The following is a 20,055-nucleotide window of genomic DNA, read 5'->3' on the forward strand; positions in this document are numbered from 1 at the left end:
AGTCCATCTCTTGATCATAGCCTGAGTCATATTCAGGCTGCACTCAATATTATATTCCCATTTACACCTTGGTCTCGTCCCATCAGTTTCTTTTACTAAAATTTTGTGTTATTTTTGCAATCATAATTTCTCCCATGCTTCATGGCCTGTCCATCTCATCCGTCTTAATTGGATTAATAACTAATAATAATAATAATAATAATAATGTTGTTAAGAGTACAAGTTATGAAGCTTGTCATTATGACAATTTGTTCATGACTTGTTTGTAAACAATTGTTTCAAAATGTTTTGATATGAGTGAGTTATGAAATATCACATTACCTGTATGATGAATGTAGGATAGGAATGTTGATACTACAAATATATCATGGATATAACTGGATATCTCTGGCATATTCAATGGATATTTCATAAAATCAGGATCGTTTATCCATGGAACAGTTCTCTGGAGATTGTACTAGTTATTGTATCTACTAGGTCTTTCTTCGAGAGGTTTGTTACAGCAACTATCTGGAGAAACAGGAAAGCCATGAAAAACACCAGTCAGGGTAGCTGACCTCAGATGGGATTGAATGTAGCTGCCAAAGTCTGAGTTACAAATAATGTGCAATGAACTGTCTCACCCTGAAGAAACCCAAATATGAGAGCAGCTCCAAACAGTCAAGTGGATAAGAAGCACTTTCTTCCATCTTTATCTGAAAACATGTTATTACATCCAATCCCAACAGAATAGATTCTTTAGATAAGGGTATTTGATTTATTGTGAAATGGGGGAACTGAATGTGCATGAAGGGCTTCTTATAATAGACAAAGAAAATGCAATATTACATAAAAAAGGGTAGAGAATTATAATGTATGATTCAGATTCAAATACGATTATTATTTTTTATTTGTATGTACAGTTTTCGAGATAAATTTGTGAATAAACAGGGCATTTATTATATTGTGTACATTTCTGCCAAAAAAGAGCATTTTATCATCATAATATGGCTGTAATTGCTCTGTCACACTGAAGAGTGACATAAAACATCACAATATTAAATATTGAATGACCCAGGTAATATTTACCACATGATGAAAATAATCATACCCTGCCTCCTCCTCAACCTCTTTATGACTGTGAGTCTACCAGAGTTTATCTGATGGGGGAAAAAGGTCAACTGTTCATCCCTGTCATTTCCCATGATTAAAAAAAATTAAACACTATACATCACTATGTTATATTTAGTATGTGATATGGTCCTTTCCCCTTCAGTTTTGTGGCTGAAGAGTCCTAAAAAAAAGAACAAAAATGTCCCACCTGTTACTTCATTTACTTGCAGGGGTGAATGAAATATGTCTACAATGATCACAGCACAAAATGTGACAGTTTTTCTTTTTTCTCTTTTTTCTATTTTTATTTTTATTTATTTATTTATTTTTTTGGGCTTTTTAATAATATTCATTCATCATTCACGTTATTGTCAGAGTCACCAAGAACAAGCAAGGTGTAATAAGCTATAGGCATTTAACTTTCTTTTTACATGTGTGCAAGCAAAAGTGTTATATGAAGCTAGGAGTCTCCAGTTGCATTGCATCCCATATTGCAGTATAAAGAATCAATGCATCAAGTTTGCACAACTGTCTCATACTTATTACAAATATAAAGGTCCAACAAAATCACAATATTCTACTGGCATTGTCCAACCACCATGAAACTGTATTTACCGTATTGAATGTGAGTGATAACAACTTGATACAACTCAAGTACTGGTAATAAAACCATATTATAGGAACTGTCCCACAATCTAGTTCTCTTACCAGTACTGACAGGACCATACCAGCAGAATAAATTTACTTTGACTGATTCTAGACTATAGACCACTCATACTCTTGTAGGTGTCCGGAAAATTTCACCCTGACTTTGCACACAACCACTGCACAGAAATATAGCAAGTTAAATCATACACTCTGATTTATATTCATGTTATAACAAAGGAAATATATTCATGCTGCACATATAGATTCTACAGTAATTTATTTTAGGATTAGTACAAAACATGAAGTCACCTAATAGGGTATTATGCAAAAGACATTTCCAAGACAACAAAATGTTCTAAGTTTCCAAAGAAAAAGTGAAATAATAATGATCCAGTGGTCCCTTATGAATCTTTCTTTTACACCAATGTGACTGGGTCTGAATATATACTATTATTTACACTCTATTCTTAAATTTCTCTTAGTCTGGAAAAGCTATACATTTTTTTCATAGTCAGATATACGATAACACTGATTAAACATACAAAATGATAGAAAATTTGAATGTAATAAGATAACTTACAAAACAGTTTTTTATATGCCCCTAATATGTAGCAGGAGATCTTTTCATACAGACAGTTGTGCTAACTAGTAATACATGACCCCTAGGAAATATATAACATCAGAGGCAGCTAGCCTGAATGATTTCATTCATTGAAGGTGAAATAGCATGTCTCAAGGTTTAATACCTAAATGGTTTATAAGACTACAATACAAGACTGAAGCACCAATTTTCTTTCTTTTTTGTTTTCTAACTACAATTATTTTAAAGCTGACAATACCAAAGAAAGGCAGTAGATATGAGGGTAGAAGTCTTAGGTTTAGTTCATCTCTCTCTCTTTCTCTCTGTGTCATTCTCTCACTTCAACTTGTAACAAGTTCATGGGTTCAGTTTCATTTTGTTAAAGTGTTGAGAGTGATTCTCTTTTCACCTTTATGAAAGACAAATCCTCTACCCACAAGAGGAAAAGTTATAGGTATCTTAATTTTAAATTTTCAGTATTTCCAGTGATTTATTTCTTACAAAAGAATAATTTATATAATAAATTACTTGAAAGAACTTCTAAATATAGTGTCAGCATTTAGTAACATTAAATGGCCCATCATTTTGGGTGGAAAACCTCTTTTAGAACTGAATGCAGCTTGAGTCTTCACTGTGTTAACATACAACTCATCCACATAATGTTTAACATTTAAAATTGTGGCCACTTTATTGAAAATTTCACACCAAAAAATAAAACCATTTCATTAAATAATAATTATTTCATATGTTAATTCAAAATAGATTTAAATCACAAGTTCCACAGTATTTAATGCAATGAGCCTAACACCATACTCACTTAGAAAAGGCTATCTACAAGTCAAGTTGACATGGTTTCATCAGATTTTATCTTAAAAATCAATTCTGTTCTACCAATAAAACATACAAAAACAAAAGGTAAAGGAAACCATGAAATAATAATACTATTTCCTTTTGTATGCATATCCACTTTAACCTGAGGTGGTGGTAGGGATTCAATTTATATATTTATGTATGTACTGTATATTAAAAAATCATCTATTACTGCTAACTGCTACAGAGTACATTTTAGGGTGGTGTTTGTGGGGTAGGCAGCTGCAAGTTCCTATTACTTGGCCAATTATGATAGTTTTATGAGCACTCACACTTTTCCATTGTCAATTGTTTCCATGACTGGCAGTTAAAAAATTAGAAGGTTTTTGGTGATTAGAAATCAAACAATAATAATTACTGTAATTTATAATTTAACTATTCAGCCCATGAAATGTTGGCTGTTTAGTTTGCTTTTCATCTTGCCAAAATTTTAAACAAAGAAAGGTATAATAAAAAAGTTTTATGTACTTTCTATCTGGAATTCATTTGTGAATTACAGGAAAAACTTATACAAATATAGCAGCCACTTCTTGAACATTCTTTACTGTACAATTCAAAGCATGTGAAATTTCAGATTTCTTTGATGGAATTTTAAAATTAGCTTCAACCTTCTTTCCCAAACATTTATGTTTTTTTAGAAAAGTAATATTTTTTGACACCGAATCAGTTTTAAAGTTTTAAAATGTATTTTTGCACCTCCACATAAATGAGTTTTTATATGCATGTGGCATCAACATTAGAAGGTAGTTCTAAATGTTGATCCTGAACTTATAATCTGAAATTTCCTGCACTAAAGATTATGCAGTTGTCTCTGCTGTCTTTAATAATGTTTAGATGCCAAAGAAGAAATGGAATGTTCAAATTTATCAGTTTTTCTTGTAATTTTCAAACAAAAACCTAACAGGTATCTTTGAACATCCTGAACCTAATTCACATTTCTCAGGCACTCAAAATTTTTATCATTCTCCATACATCATCCTCACAGCTGTTTGATTGATATAATTGGTATTTTTAAATTTTATTTTTAATAATCAAAGAGTTTTTCTTCTTTCTTAATTGTTATTGTATGTTATATGATATATATATTCACAGAAATTTGTGGAAGGCGTGAATTTTAAACACATGTTTTCATTTGGTTGTTTGTTTTTAAATGTGAGACCTTTTCTCTATGTAATATGTACAAAGTCTATCACTGCACGAAGCACAAACACACAAAGTACTGTTCAATTTTAAACAAGATGGGCTTTTACTTATGTCTCCTATTTCATTGAACTTGGTAGCACAATTTTTTTATTCTATACATATGTCACTGCAGAAGTAAAACTTTTCAAGAGACTTGACCAATATGGTAGCAGTACCAGTGATACTGTTCACCATCAACATTCATGGGCCTCTTTCAACTCCTAGTGCATGATGATGTTTGCAGCTGGGAAGCCAAGAGCTGCTTTCTCTTGTTATAAGGGGAGAACTGGAGACCAACATCTAGGCTTGCAGTAGTGATGCTTGCTTGAGGGAGCATATCTCATGAGGTGGTGATAACTTCATTGTTGTTGTCATCATTGCTGCCATTGTTGTTAGCTTCACACTCCCCAGACTCATGTTCTCACTGGTGACAGCAATGGGACATATCGACCAGTGTACATGCAATAAGATAAGAAGCTGTGAATAATGGAGTACAAAACCCAACAAGCACACAGATATTCAGAACCATGAATATTCTTTTATCATCAAAGTATTAGTGGGGAGATTTCCTCCATATTTTAAACATGCATAACATCCTGAAAAAATAGTAAATATTTATTGATATTTTAACACATTTCAAGTAGTTCAGTCATATTTTAAATATATCATACTTACAGAACTTTTCTTTCTACAAACTTTGAATCACTTATGACTGTGTTATAGGAAGGCCACACCTTAAGGAAAATTACAGTATCAGACTGAACTGAATGAATATTCCAGTAATGTCACACATCTGAAAACTATTACAAAGATAAAATTGCATTTCCTACAAAAATAATATTTATAGAATGACATATATTCCTGAGAATTATTGAAAGCCAACATAGCACTGGAGTCTCCATGACCTACAAAAAAGTCAAAAACTCATGCAAACTTTTGACGTACAGTTTCTCACACTGCCATCAGACTAAGTTTCCCAGTATAAGCAAACAAAAGGAAAGAAATAATGATAAAGATATATAAACAAAGGACATGAATGTACTAAACACAGCAGAGCTATGCAAACCATATTAAAGAAGAAGAAAAAATCTGCTGTGGTCTTACAGACCACATGTCACTGGTTAAGGGTTAATAAAAAGCTGAATTTGAGATTCAGTTGTAAGTTATGATCCAATTTTATCATTGTAAGTTAAGAAAGGATGTGATGGATTGAGTCACAGAAATCAAGTAAACAGAATTTGGGGTTAGTGATCCCTGATATGGGCAGATAAGGATAACTATGTAGAACTTAATTTTTCCACACTGGTGCTATTCAACTTAGTTCCAAGTTCGTTGGTTACATCAATGTGTTAACTGCAAAGAAGCTTCCTGAATTTTAAGGTATAATGATGGAAGCAGCAGAAACATGATCTTACTTCCAAATTGATAGCTTATAAATTAAGTAACCAGGAAGCTGCAAATGGTTAGCTTAAGATGTCAAAAGATGGCAGGATAGGTTTATCTTTTTACTCATGGCCACATTAAACATATATATGTGATAAATATTGTTTCAAGCAATATATCTTATTCATAACATGAAAAGAGTGAAGAGGGTACTAAACCAAATTAATTATTACTAATCCTTCTGCTGCAAACCTTAATTTTCATATGAACTTTCCAGAAAATTAAATTATTTTAATTCTCTTGAACACATGATCTACAACATTTTTTTCTATGATCTAATGACAGCAGAAATAGGCTCTGTAGTATGAGAAATGTATATATTCTAAGACATTTTGTATAATGATTCTATGATAAGACAAGATACAATAATAACAATGATGATTGTAAGGTTACATTTATTTTCACAGTTAACTGCATTAGCAAGCAAACTAAGTATATTAATCTCAGCAGCAAAAGGGTTAGTTTATAATGAAATGTACTGTTGTACAAATATAAGATATATAAACAATGCACATGTAGAAGAAGCTCTATGTCACTTCACAGTGCAAAAGGCAATGTTCAATCTCACAATGTTTTGTTTTTCAGAATACTGTTTCTCTGTAATCATATATTTATAAGATGCATAGTAATACAAATAATGTTATAACGATAATATGTCAAATCCAGAGAAGTCTAAAGAAGAGACATCTACTACCATACGATCAACATATAGACTAATATGAATAAAAACAGACTATTAAGTCAATAACCCAAAACTGTATCTGTTTCTGTAAGACAGAGTAATATTTCAAGTGAAAATAAAACGAAAGTACTGCAAGGAAAAAATTTTACTGGCGTACTTTCAACACCATGAACATTTTCCTATGTTATTATGTACAGCTAACTAAAGGACTTTATTAACCTTTATTTTACAAGACTAGGGGATATTTAAACCCTTGTACTACAAGAATGACAGTTGTACTTCAACTCTGGGGATAACGGTTTAACTCTATGCTAGTGTGATGACACGCAACCAACTGGACTGCACATGAGCCACACAAGATCATAACTGGTTATGTCACAAGAGTAATTTACCTCCACTATTCTTAATCAAATCTATAAAAAACTGTCATGCTTGGGATTTTCTTCTTCTTTCTCCCCCTAACCCCCCCCCCCCCCAACTTTCAGTTTTGCCACTTAATGCAAGATATACTGAACTGTTAGTATAGTTTCTGTGTGTCAGTGGGTTGCATACACAGAAGTGTAGACTGAATTGTTAAGCTGAATGTACATGTAGTCATGAAGGTGTAAGGGTTTTCAAGTATGTGGGTCTTCAGGAAATAGAGTATTTAGTAGATATAAAAAAACAAAAACAACAAAAAATCTTCGATGGGTTTCTGACAACCACCAGAATGGAGTGCAGCTGTGAATATGTTTAACAAGCAATCACAAACAACTGACAAGGTATGATCCTCTAGTATGGTTATTGGGCTGGGGACTAAAAACCCTGACAATAATGTTAAAATGGGTGGACTGTTGTGAACATGGTTAGAAGGCAAGATACTTAAAACTTGAAAATATGCCTTATTTACCTTTCAACTATGTCACCTCAACTTCTGTATAAAATGCATAAGTATTTGTAATCCTTAATATAAAATCAACAAGTTTTTATAAGGCATCATTTATAAGTAATACTGCTTAACTTAAAACTGATGAGTCATATTTTCTTCAATTTCTTTACAAATCTTGGTACAGTAATAAATATGCTAATAATCCAATAAATTGAGAAAGTCAGTACCTTACACAGAACCTAAAGCAATGCTCTAGAATCACGTTATTGAGAAAACAATTTTTGTCTTTCATATGTATATATCTCAACATTATTTCATTGTCATATAAAAGAAAGATCAAATTAATTCCTAGCTAAAGTAGTTTTCTCTTTATCAAACAGCCGACATGGTGAACATCACTGAGAAATATCAAAACCCTTTTTCACAGAACAGATATATTTTTGGGTAGGCCTTCTGTGAATTACTTGCAAGACAAAACAATCAAATAACATTACTAATACCTGATATGCTATTTATGGTATGTGTATGTGCGTATGTGTTTGAGAGGTATAGCAGGTGCAGATTATATGTAAATTTAGCATACAGTAGGATGCCTGGGGAAAGAATTTTGGGTCAGTGTTAAAATGTTACTCAACTTAACAGAGTGTGCTATATATAAAAGATATAAGATAAGAGATAGGATGGTGGGGGACATTCTGAGGCACCCAGGATTGGTTAATTTGCTAACGGAAGGAACAGTTGAAGGGAAGAATTGTAGGGGGAGACAAAGATTGGAATATGTGACGCAGATTTTAGAGGATGTGGGCTGCAAAAAATATGTGGAAATGAAGAGATTGGCACAAGATAGACGAAAATGGAGGGCCACATCAAACCAGTCGAAAGACTGATGACAAACAAACAACAATTTCAAGAGCCTTGGCCAACTTTTAAGAGAGCCTTGATCACAGTGCAATTTAAATTATACATAATATAAAGAAAATAGTTTGCCTTCTACATCATTCATGGTTGCACAGGTATTTGGGTTAAGATGTAAGAAATATACATTTGTTAGGTAAGATGAATATTACTCAACACTAACAAATGGGATTATCTATAGAAAGTTACCAGTTCTCAGTCTGACAATACCACCTGGATAGCTGCATCTTGACCATATAAATTTTAAGCAATTTCCAACACATTATTTTTATAAAAGTGATCAACAATTATTCAAAAACAGGAACTTAAGCTATAGTAAAATGGTGGTCTCTATTTTGACTTTCATTGCTCTCTCAAATTTAGGAACAGATTTTTACTCTTTTATTTTTGTGTTTCATAAAAAAAAGTGTAATTGCATACCATCTAAGAAAATCTCTGCATTTATTCATATTCAAATTATTTTTTGTGAGTATACTGTCATCCATGAAAAAAGTACTTTAAACTCAAACTGTCTGAAATCTCTATCACTGAGAGCACATAAATAAGAACAGCCTTTAAAAGCTAAAGGAGATAATGTGGTAATCACAATTGCATACAAAGAACAACAATTTTCAGCTTCATGACAATATGTATCCTGCTTTTCAAATACCAAGCAACAAAATAATTTTCTCTCTTTGCAAGTCATGAAATTAATTTCCATCAGTTCATTTCATATTTTATTAAACTCTAGATGAGGTAAAACTACAGTAAATATAATCATTTGTAGAATTTATAAATATTAATTGTAAATGTATCTGTTTTTCTAGTAGACATATATTATCATAATTAATATCTTGTTACAGTTATACCTAATAGTAATAGTACATTACTATATATGCATACCCTATTAACAAACAACAATTATATCTTCTATGAATTTAGGAGATGGGAACTCAGGAAGTGCATGCTACTAATTCAGGTTATTTTCTCTCATTTAACTTCCCTCTACCTTCCAAAGAAATACAAAAGCAACTTTAAACTTTAAGAAAGAAAACTACATGTGCGTGTAAGCAATTCTGAATGAACTACCAGAAAAAAATAAATTTACCATTATGATACTTGCATTACTACACCTCTTGATTAATTTGACAATTATCGCATTTAATCAATAATGATAGTTTTGAAACAAGTTCTTGTTATCTCTCCCATTACTATGAATTCTCAGTTTAGTTTCTTTCCTTGGGTTAGGATGGTAAGAGGAATGGTACCTTTGAGTTACAATGTTTCAAAATGGAATTAGGACTGTGTATGAAAAATAAAAACTGAAGTGTAAATACACAGCAAACAGCATGCAGTTTGAAAGACTCTTAAGAAATAGGCTATCTACTTAAGTTCATGAAACAAATGCAATGCAATGCTATAACTACAAGGGAAAAGGTAAATGGAAGCAATACAATTTTGATCAATAGGATTTTGAGGTTATGATATAAAAATGTTAGGACTATTTATAAGGCTGCACTTAATAATGAGTACAGAAATAGTTATTTTCATTACACACCCAAAGATCCATAGTGTTCATTCATTTTATTGTGACACGTGAAATTTCCATTGACTGCACACCATTTATTTACATGGTTTGTGGGAGTAATCTGAATAACTTAAAAACATTAACCCTTTAAGGCCCAAATTATTTTTATAATTATGAAAACTAAATATTAATGAAAATGACATAATTTGAGATTCGATATGTTAAATCAAGTTGAAAAAGTAGAAATTAGTAATTTCATTTGGCATCATAGAATTATTTAAATATAGTACAGCCTTGGACCAGCAAATCCTTTATTTGAATAACAACAGTAAATAAGAATTATTTTAGACAAAACTGAGTGAAGACAACAAGGGTTGTGTTATAAACATTAGACTGAACCTTGCCACAATAAGCTGTGCATACATGTATGATAACACTCTAATCTACTATAAAAATTTCTGATTAGTCGTCGTCGTCGTCAAAAAATGACGTCATCAACAATGCCACCTTATATTTGTTTATACACGGCATTGTTGTTCCACAACAATGCCGTGTACACCACAACAATGCCGAGTAAACAAATAACGCTTAGTACCAAGCCAGTCGCATTATCACTGCTCTACAAGATTTTAAAATGCAACCAACCCCCCAGAAGGGGGGATGGTCTATTGTTTTAACCCTCAATTCGGGGGGGTTAGTTTAGTTTCTTACACAAGGTTGGTTGCATTTTACATACTTGACCAACCCCCAATTCGGGGGGGGGGGGTTAGTTTAGTTTCTTACTCAAGGGTTAAAACACTTGACTGAGACACTAAACTAACCCCCCCGAACGGGGGTTTAGTTTAGTGTCTTACTCAAGATTTTAAAAAGCAACCAACCCCTCTGAAGGGGGGTTGGTCAAGCGTTTTCACCCCCATTCGGGGGGGTTAGTTTAGTTTCTTCCTCAAGGGTTAAATCACTTGAATGAGACACTAAACTAACTAACACACTAAACTAGTTTAGTGTGTTACTTAAGATTTTAGAACGCAACTTGACCAACCCCCCTTAGGGGATTGGTCAAGTGTTTTAACCCTCCATTCAGGGGGTTAGTTTAGTTTCTTACACAAGGTTGGTTGCGTATTACAAACTTGACCAACCCGCCTGAGGAGCTCCGAAAGGAGTGCTCTGCTCTAGTTTTAAAAAAATCTAAGAATCATATGTCTTGAGTTAATATGCAACACTACCAGTGATTCCTTATCACCTGTACTAATTGTTAAAATTACAGATATCACATCACGTCATTACTTTTCATGATATATCAAATCTAAGGTGGAAATGAAGCTTTTAAAAATATGAAAATTTCATTTCTTATATTTCAAAAAGGTCACTTCTATCTGAGCTATGGCCAATTCAACTTTTGTTATCATTCTGATTTCAATCCTCACTTCTACCAGGTACAAATTAATTTGAGTGAAAATAAAAAAGAAGTGCTTTGACATGTTTCTGAATTTAAATTCCTGCCACCTATTATTCCTATTTTCTTAATAATCAAAAATATGCCAAAGTGTCTAAATAATAAAGCACTTGGTGCACGATCATAATGTGGCAGAAAGTCTATGAAGCTGATGTCACAAGGCTTCTGACAATGGACCTGTATGGGAAAATTACAATGTTGGAAGCCTTCCAACACAGGATAGCAATGATTAATAGATTTATGGAATATATAAAGGGTATTTCACAAGCAAATCTGTACATATATTTTTAACATTAGGGATATAAAATGTCTGGTAAATTGCAAATAATGCTAATGTATAGTGAATGACAAAATTAGTGTGGTTTTGAAAATGTCATTTTATTGCAAACATAAAAATAACTAACGTTCTTTTGAATTTAAGTATATGGAGCTTTTACTTCATACGTCTAACTTCTATTAAGTTGTCTCCATATCAAGGGCTGCTAAGTGACTTTGTGTTAATATTAGTTTTGATCACAACAAATATAAACTTCATAATTTGTACCATTCACCAAATACTATTAGGAAGATTAGATGGTTGGGGCATGCAGCATATATGGGAGAGGTAAGAAATGTATTCAAATTTCCAGTTATAAAATCAGAATAGAACAGATAATTTGCAATATCTTGGAATAGAAGGGAAGTTTTCGGGGAAATTCATCAAAAGAAAATTGTTAGATTAATGGCTGGTGTCAAACCTAGGAATTCATGTAGAAGTCTGTTTAAGAGATTAGAAATCTTAGCTCTTCCATGTGAATACATATTCTCATTAATGAACTTTATTGTAAATAACCAAGAACATTTTCAAACTAATTCTGCTATACACCGTGTCAACACAAGGAATAAAAATCAGCTTCATAGACTAATTGCCAACCTTTCATGTTTTCAGAAGAGTGCATATTATGCAGGGATTAAAATTTTCAACAGTCTACCATCAAATCTCACAAGTCTTGTAAATAAAAAGGCACAATTTAAACCAGCATTAAAAAGATACTTAATTACACACTCCTTTTACTCTGTCGATGAATTTTTAATGTTTACAAGTAAATCATAATTTATCTATTGTATATAATGGGTGGATTTATTTGTAACTTATCTCTACTTTATGTGAACCCTTTGTTTGTATTTTGTGACATTTATATAATAGTATGACTTGTATTTGTATAACATGTTTTGTATTGTTATTATGACTTATTCTACATCCTATTGTCATCTGACTAACTTATGGATCCATGGAATGCAATAAAGATGTATGCATGTATGTAAATATTGAAGTGGATCTTATTGAAACAGTGTGAAAAGTTGTGACAAGGATTCATCTTGTTTAGGATATTGTCCAGTAACGAACTTTTGGGTTCCATGAAAGATGGAGAACTTCTTGAGTAGCCAAACAATTTAAAGATGGACTGTGTAATATGGAGTTAGTCAATAACAGTAAATATTCTTACATTTTACAAGAATTTCATGTTATATCAGATTCTAAGGTAAATAAATACATTACAATTATCTATGTACTGTTGAGTTTGTCACCTTGCATTTATTAACACTGAAAATTAATGTGGTCAGTGATCAAGTAAACTTGCATATTGTGCATGTTGTCTGTCTAAAGGGTTCTGATGATGGTGTGTTTCAGTCAGTTTGAATATTACTGTGGACATTGTAATCATCTCAGTTATTTGTTAAAAACCAGAACATTTTGGGGACTGGATCTGCCTCTGTCATCAGGTTGAGGTAAGGAGAAAACAGGTGCCCATTCTGGTGGATCCCTTAGACAGAGCTAGTACAGTCATAGAGACAGACCAGCTCTATCTATGGGACCCACTGCAGTTGGCACCTCTTTCTCCTGATATTAACATGATGATGGAGACAGATCCAATCTACAAAACTCTGTGGTTTTCAACAAATAACCAAGAAGATGGACAATGTCCAAAGTAATAATCAAGTTAATACTCTCTGTGTTATAACAAATGCTAAGTTCAAGTTTTTGAAAAACTCTGTTAGCTTATTATTTGAGATGTTTCACATCTATTGGTGTGCAGTCTCTAAATACAAGTAACACAAGTTTTAATAAGTCAACATCTTTGTCCTCCATCTCCTCTACAGGGTACTATGGTAAATGCTAAATTAAAATTGTATATATTAGAACAAATGCATATTTATTTATGACATTAATGGAATGTACTGTATAAATAATAATTTGGATCATTTTTGGATGTGTAATTACCTGATTCTTCTGCTAAAACTGAATTAATTGGAAGAGATCCTTCACAACATATAAGGCAGGAGGATCATCGATCGATTGAGGTTGTTTATGGTTAGAATACCTACTGATTAGCAAGTGACGGCTTCATCGAGAGCAGGCGATGGATGATAAGTTCTCAGTCAGGCAATTTGCTAGTAAGTGCAGGTGTGTAGGTGGTGATGGTGGTAGAGGTGGTTGGTTGTGAGGAAAGGTGGTGTGGATTACTGCAGTAGAAGTAGAAGTATCAGTAGATTAGAAGTGATGATCTAGGCTAGTGACTGGTGAGGGAGTCTAGGCTAGCCAGAGAGCTGCGTCGAGACAGGCCGAGCGAGGGAGGCCCACTAACCAATGAGGTCGTTCCGAACAACTTGTACCAGCCAATCACAATGTTGGAGAGGTTCAGGTCATCCAACATAATCTGAGCAACACCCATGAAGACTTTCTTGCCCTCAATGCGACCATAATCACCCCACACTGTCACCTATTAAAAGAGAATCACATACGTAAATCATTACATATGCCTATGGAATCTCACTAAAATAATAATGCTATTATAGTGTTCCCATATCTGAAAATGTAGCATTAATAGAATGATCCAAAACTGATCCCTGAGAACCACCAGAGGGTACAACAAAAGTTAAGAAGAAACTTCAGAAAATTGCACTTGAAATATCTTTTAGATAAGTACCTATAGAACCAATGTACATATCAAATTGATAATCCATGATTGTTAAGCTTGTGGAGATCAAGGGCATGTGGAACAAGGCCAGAAGCATTATTGAGATCAAAATAAATAGAATCAATTCAAAATTCTGAACTGGTAAAAGGTATAACAAAATCAAGAAATTTAACCAAACTGGTAGTTTTAGATTTAAAAGTGACAAAATTATATTAAGCAAGACTTAATTTTGACTTTAAAAATTAGGAATGTGGTTATGTAAAATAAATTCTAAGAACTTTAAAAGAATGATTAAGAATATAACTAAATCTATAAAAGCTAAAAAAAGGAACTGCTGGGGATAATAGCTGCCTGCTTCCAAAAGTTTGGAAAAACCTGCTGAGACAAAGTGAGATTAAAAGCAAACTTGAGAACAGAAACAAATATTTCAGAGCAACCCTTCATGACAAAACTAGGTACATAATCAAGTCCCTCAGATTTTACTGATTGAAACCATTTCTAATGTTGAAGTCCTGGGAGTTCAAGATAAAATTTCCATAAAATGTTTATTAGACTGGAAAGGCACAATCTATACTGCAATACACAGAGTTTCTACACAAATTCGTTGTACCTTGGTATTCTGAATGCTCTGAACTGTTCAAATAGCTTTATCTTCACAAGGACATTAATGTCTTATTCATAATATCACTGAACCACAATGAAATCCACATTATATAGGATATTTCCACTATTGTCTTCACCAAAATGTTATTTAGTATCAAATCATATGTGTGATTTTTTCCTGATGTATGGAGGATGAGAAATAAAAAAGGTCATATGCTGTTTCAAGATATGACAACAGTATTCAGCTAGAAGCAATGCCAGATTTATGTAATTTATTGCAAGTTTAAAGCATTAATATTTCTGTTTACATTGCCGTTGCTGTTAAAATATTTTTTATTGTTATCTCTTATGGAACTTCTCAAATTTGCATAGTTTAAGACTCAGCACGTTAAAACTTCTCCCTCAAAGGACTGAGAAAAACCACAATAAACCTGAGCCATGATACTCATTCCTCAGCCATGGTTAGAATTGCGTAGTTCTCAAATAAGAGTCTGAAAATATGCTGTTTTCTTCTATTGTTTGAAAAGGATACAAGAATAAAAAGTATTCTGCCTGCATATAAAGAGAATATAGAGTCAATTTGTTTGTTAGTAGTATTGAAGGTCTCTGCTAAAATATAGATTCTGTTGTGCTTGCATGCAGACACATGCTAACTCTCTGTTAACAGACAGCAAAGCTTTAATTAGCCAACATCTGGAATTTTACCATATTTATATGTATGTAAAATCCATCAGATTAATGGCTGTAAAAAAAGTAACATTGTAAAAATTTGAAACTATTTCACATTTTGCCTACTCTTGTCAGTTGTCATGCAATGCAAGCAACAAAACATGCATTGAATTTCCTGTTCTTTTATGTAGATTATTATGAAAGTCAGGAGCTTTCCCCACTAAATTTCCACTACCTGTAATATGCAGCTTTGAAATGGTTCTCTGAAAGCTAACTGCTGTTGGTACAATGGATCCAGTGTTCTTCTTGCTGTTGCAGTCTTTGCTTTTGCTATGCACTTCTTCCCACTCACCAGGTATACCTTCACATATGGTGCTGTGAAAGAAAGTCTGTAGCTTAAATTCAGTGATAAACAAGGTAATGAAGCAAACTCTGTATCATCTATTGACCCTTCTTTACACACAAAAATGCTAATAACAAGTTAGTATTATAATGCAGCAGCCTTATGAGCTTTACTTATATTATTATTTGCTCTCACAGCATGATGCTCAGGCGCAGGAGTAATTCTACCTTTAAAAGACAATGAAACATAAACCCCCTCTTAATAACTTAAGATTCATTTCTTCATAAGTAGTGAGATGTAGATATATGTCTAACAGATGGTACTTCTGCATAATATTAATTTATGCAGAAATATTCTAATTAATGAAATCAAAACTAAATCAAAATACAAATTTGAACAATATATTTAACAAAAAAAGATATTTTATAAAAATAATCAAATCAACATTATTTTGTTTTATAATACATTTTTTCAACATCTGCATTTATCAAATAACTGATACAAAAACCTTAAGGTAGGGTCACTTACCATGTCTCATAAATTACTAAAATATACAAATGTACATAGCTGTCTAACATTTACAACTGCTGCTGCATACTTAGGAGGACCCAGAGCTAAAATATTAGCCCAAAGACAGGGTTTTGTGGTTTTTCTCCAGCAGTCTAATGCTAGCACAATACCTTGAACAGGTTACAACTGCTGCCTTCCACATCCTTTTCAGTTCTTCATTAATTTTCATCCTACAATTGACTCTGTATAATGTATGCAGTTGAGAGTCATCACAAACAGTGTATTAGCCTGGACAGTGGAGTAAATTGTATGTCTGCATGCCTCAAATTTACCTGGCAATACTTTAGAGCCTTGCCGTGCTTGAAGGCCACGAGCTCGTATGACTTCTACCTCAAGGTAACCTTTCTGGTAGCACATGCTGAGCTGAATGTCACCAAGTGCAGGTGCACCTAGAACCTGTCGACCCACGAGTTGACCTGGACCCAGTCCATCTATAAAATCTGACAGCTGCCCACCATCCTGGGCTAAACGTAGTGATGGAGACCACCTGGTACATAACACATGTAAGTGGTGCATTATATATATTAACAACGTAACTTCTTTTTGTAAAAACAAACAGTTATTACACCTTCAATATATATGGGCTAAAGTTTTCACAATGACTAAATGCAATGAAGTTTTCTTGGACAATCAGAAGAGTCTAACAGAAGAAAACTCTGATGTTCTGAAGATTGTATGTCTCAATTCACAGAGCAATTTTGTTTCAGAAGCTGACAGTTACTAAGCTGGTCAAGAAATGCCCTGCCTCTTATGATACCCAAAAATTGTGTTACTGTTTTCACAATAGATGGCCATTTGGTCCTATCCTGAACCAGTTGGATACAGTCCACACCTCACACCTTATTCATTTAAAATCCAGTATAATATCATATTCACATCCGTATTTAAATCTCCCAATTAGTCTCTTCCATCCAGGTTTTCTAACTAAAATTTTGTATGCATTTCTCACCTCTCCCCCATTCATGTCACATTGTGTCTATCTCATCTTTCTTTATTCGCTCAACCAAATAATATTTTGTAAAGTGTGCACTGCTACAGGGAGAGCCTCTGAGGTAGCGTTATTCAACACTGCCAGATCAGATACTATTCACCCCCTTACAGAAACTTTGCAGATGACATGGTAACAGTTACCACAGTTCAAGCAGATCCACAGAATGCTATGGAGAACCTGACTGCATGTGGAATGACAATGAACTTACCATTCACAACAGAATTACAAAAATAATAAGATTCAGGAAGAGAAGAAGGATCATATCTACCATGATGGAAAGAAGCTGGAATCACTTTTTAACTTTAAGCATTTAACCATCACATTGCAGACTACAGGAATGATCTTTTCAAAATGTCACCCACTGGTGCATAGCAGCTATTCTGAAGTTCTTTAAACTAAAGTTCACGCCAGTATTTACACATGGGCTTGACATTATCTAGAAATCTATCTGCAATGTCACTTAAAAATCTAGAAAACCTAAAGAAAATAATGAGGCTTTCAAATTTCACCACTTCAAGGTTGATCAATGCCTTGGCCACAGAACCCTGCCTATTGGAAGATCTAAGACTAAAAATGCTAATCCTGAGCATGACAGTAAACAAAGAAATAATGGTTGAAAGACAAGGGAAAACAAGAGAAATTTGGAACAGATCTTATAGGATGACAGCAATAATGAATAGGGAGTGGACAGGGCCAAACTATGGACCCCAACATGTAGTTACAAGATTGGCAGTGCACTGCATTCATCACAGAATATGTAAAAGATAATACTACATTGTCTTGGATGACAAATATGTGTGTTCTATAGGCAGCAAAAGCTGCAATAGGTATCATCTACAGTCATGCAAGAAATGATGAAATCCACCACAAACTACAATAATATAAATTATCAGTAAACAGTATATAAATTTCATGAATTATAATATCATCATCTTCATCATCAGTCTCCTAATTATTCTCCTGTTATTCTTTTTTCTTCTTTTCTCTCTGTTCTAATATTTACTCCAGCACACTGTTGCCAAACAACATTAGTCAATATCCTTGCAGATAAATTACATGTATATAATTTCCAAAACATCAGAGATTTATCCCTGTTGATTCTGATTGCCCTAAAGGAATTCACTGCAACTATAATGTGTATGTGCATGTTTTCTTCCTGGTTCTTGATTAGAAGATTAATTAATGGGAATGATTACACCATGATCAACTTTTTTGCCTAGTTTATAACATTTTGAAAACTTAAAATGGAAGTGTCATCAAAAGATCAGTTCTCCTATTTCTAAAATTCCAGTACATTTTAAAATTATGTGAAATACATATTTACAATTTCTCATAATTTTGGTTCCATAAGTCTAAACTACAGCACTCTCTATACTGAAATAAAAAGAATAATCTATATCTTCCCATGATAGCATATTGTTGCATGATCTTAAAAAGAAGCACATCTCTTGCTTTAAATCGTTTTGAAATGCTAGCAAATATTATGCTTGCAAAATTAGTCACAAAACATTGTTTATTAAGATCATTAGTTCTTATAAATTTAAACCACAATGTAGTGCAACATTTTAGGAGCTTATGTGATCACCATTTTGCATCTATGACATAACAAATTTATGGACTGTGTAGCATTAGGTTGATCCCAAGCTGAAATTAAAACAGTCACTCCATTTGTTTGAAAGTTATTGTAGGAAACAAGTATTACTGTTCTGTAAGTCTTTGCTTTCAGGAAATAAGACTAACATTAAACTGCACAAAGTATTCATCTTCTGAAAAATGTATGTAAATGAATGTTGTGAATACCTTAATACTAATGTCTTAAAAGATATTTTCCAGAAACTTTCAGGATCTTATGTTTTCAGTTCCTGGAATGCACAGCAGTTTCTCTACAATACAACACAAACATACAGACAGAAACATCCAGTGATAATAACATTCAAATATGAGGTGGTGTATCATGAATATGGAAGACTCAATATATCAGTCAGCATTCTTGGTAAGTAAGAATTGCACACAAATTTCACAGGGCAATATGTACAATATGTCAGCTGTCAACTGTCAATGTAGGGTACAGTGGGATTGATACCTACTATTAAATCATAAAGAGAAGTGAGAAAAGGTGCTATCTTAAGGATAAAAAGTGAAAGAGTGCCAAATAAAACAACTCAGATGATGCTCCAGCAAATCTGAAAAAAGGCATATGCAGTGAAATGTAACATACATTTAAGTCAATTTGTATTACACTAATGTTTAAAGATTTATAATGAAGTATACCAGGAACATAAGAGCTATATTGTTGTCATTAAACAATGTAGAACAATGTAAGCATAAAAACTGTAAATATACATATGAATTTTAAATATTGTTATTGATCGGTGTACTGCATATTTTAATTTTTGATATGAAGACTCACTACCAGATAATGCATCTCTGAATTAAGACACCATACAAAGATTTAATTATCTGAGGTTTAAGCTTCTGTAATTATTTTCATACAATTGGAGTCAGTACAGTTGTCAGCACCAAACAGGTATTTTATTCATATAAGAGTGTTTAGAATTAACACTACTTTAAATGGAAATGCTTTAATTGAAATTCCAACAGAATAACAGAGTGGAAATTTAAAATTTGTAAGCCTTTCCTAAGGGCCCTCTATCTGGCACAATTTTTTACACCGTACCA

At 33.0% G+C, this 20,055-nt stretch overlaps 1 protein-coding gene across 10 annotated transcripts in view; it reads right to left on the minus strand.

The window, feature by feature from the left end:
- Positions 1-859: 859 nt before the first annotated feature.
- The window catches only part of Rim (Rab3 interacting molecule), a 98,912-nt gene continuing 79,716 nt past the window's right edge, over positions 860-20,055 (minus strand). For 8 of the 10 annotated variants that reach the window (XM_087355523.1, XM_087355524.1, XM_087355515.1 and 5 more), the window contains 4 exons: positions 16,658-16,872; positions 15,708-15,847; positions 13,608-14,002; positions 860-4,796 (listed from right to left, as the gene is read on the minus strand). In XM_087355523.1, coding sequence (XP_087211649.1) covers positions 13,793-14,002; positions 15,708-15,847; positions 16,658-16,872 — 565 coding nt within the window. In that variant the 3' untranslated portion in view covers positions 860-4,796; positions 13,608-13,792. Of the gene's footprint in view, positions 4,797-13,607; positions 14,003-15,707; positions 15,848-16,657; positions 16,873-20,055 lie in introns of those variants that run through there. The other 2 variants (XM_087355516.1, XM_087355520.1) reach the window with 2 other exon arrangements.

Source organism: Zootermopsis nevadensis, unplaced genomic scaffold, assembly GCF_977971745.1.
Source record: "Zootermopsis nevadensis isolate Lab colony 2312 unplaced genomic scaffold, Znev_1.0 Znev_ptg000024l, whole genome shotgun sequence".
NCBI classification, from domain to species: domain Eukaryota; kingdom Metazoa; phylum Arthropoda; class Insecta; order Blattodea; family Termopsidae; genus Zootermopsis; species Zootermopsis nevadensis.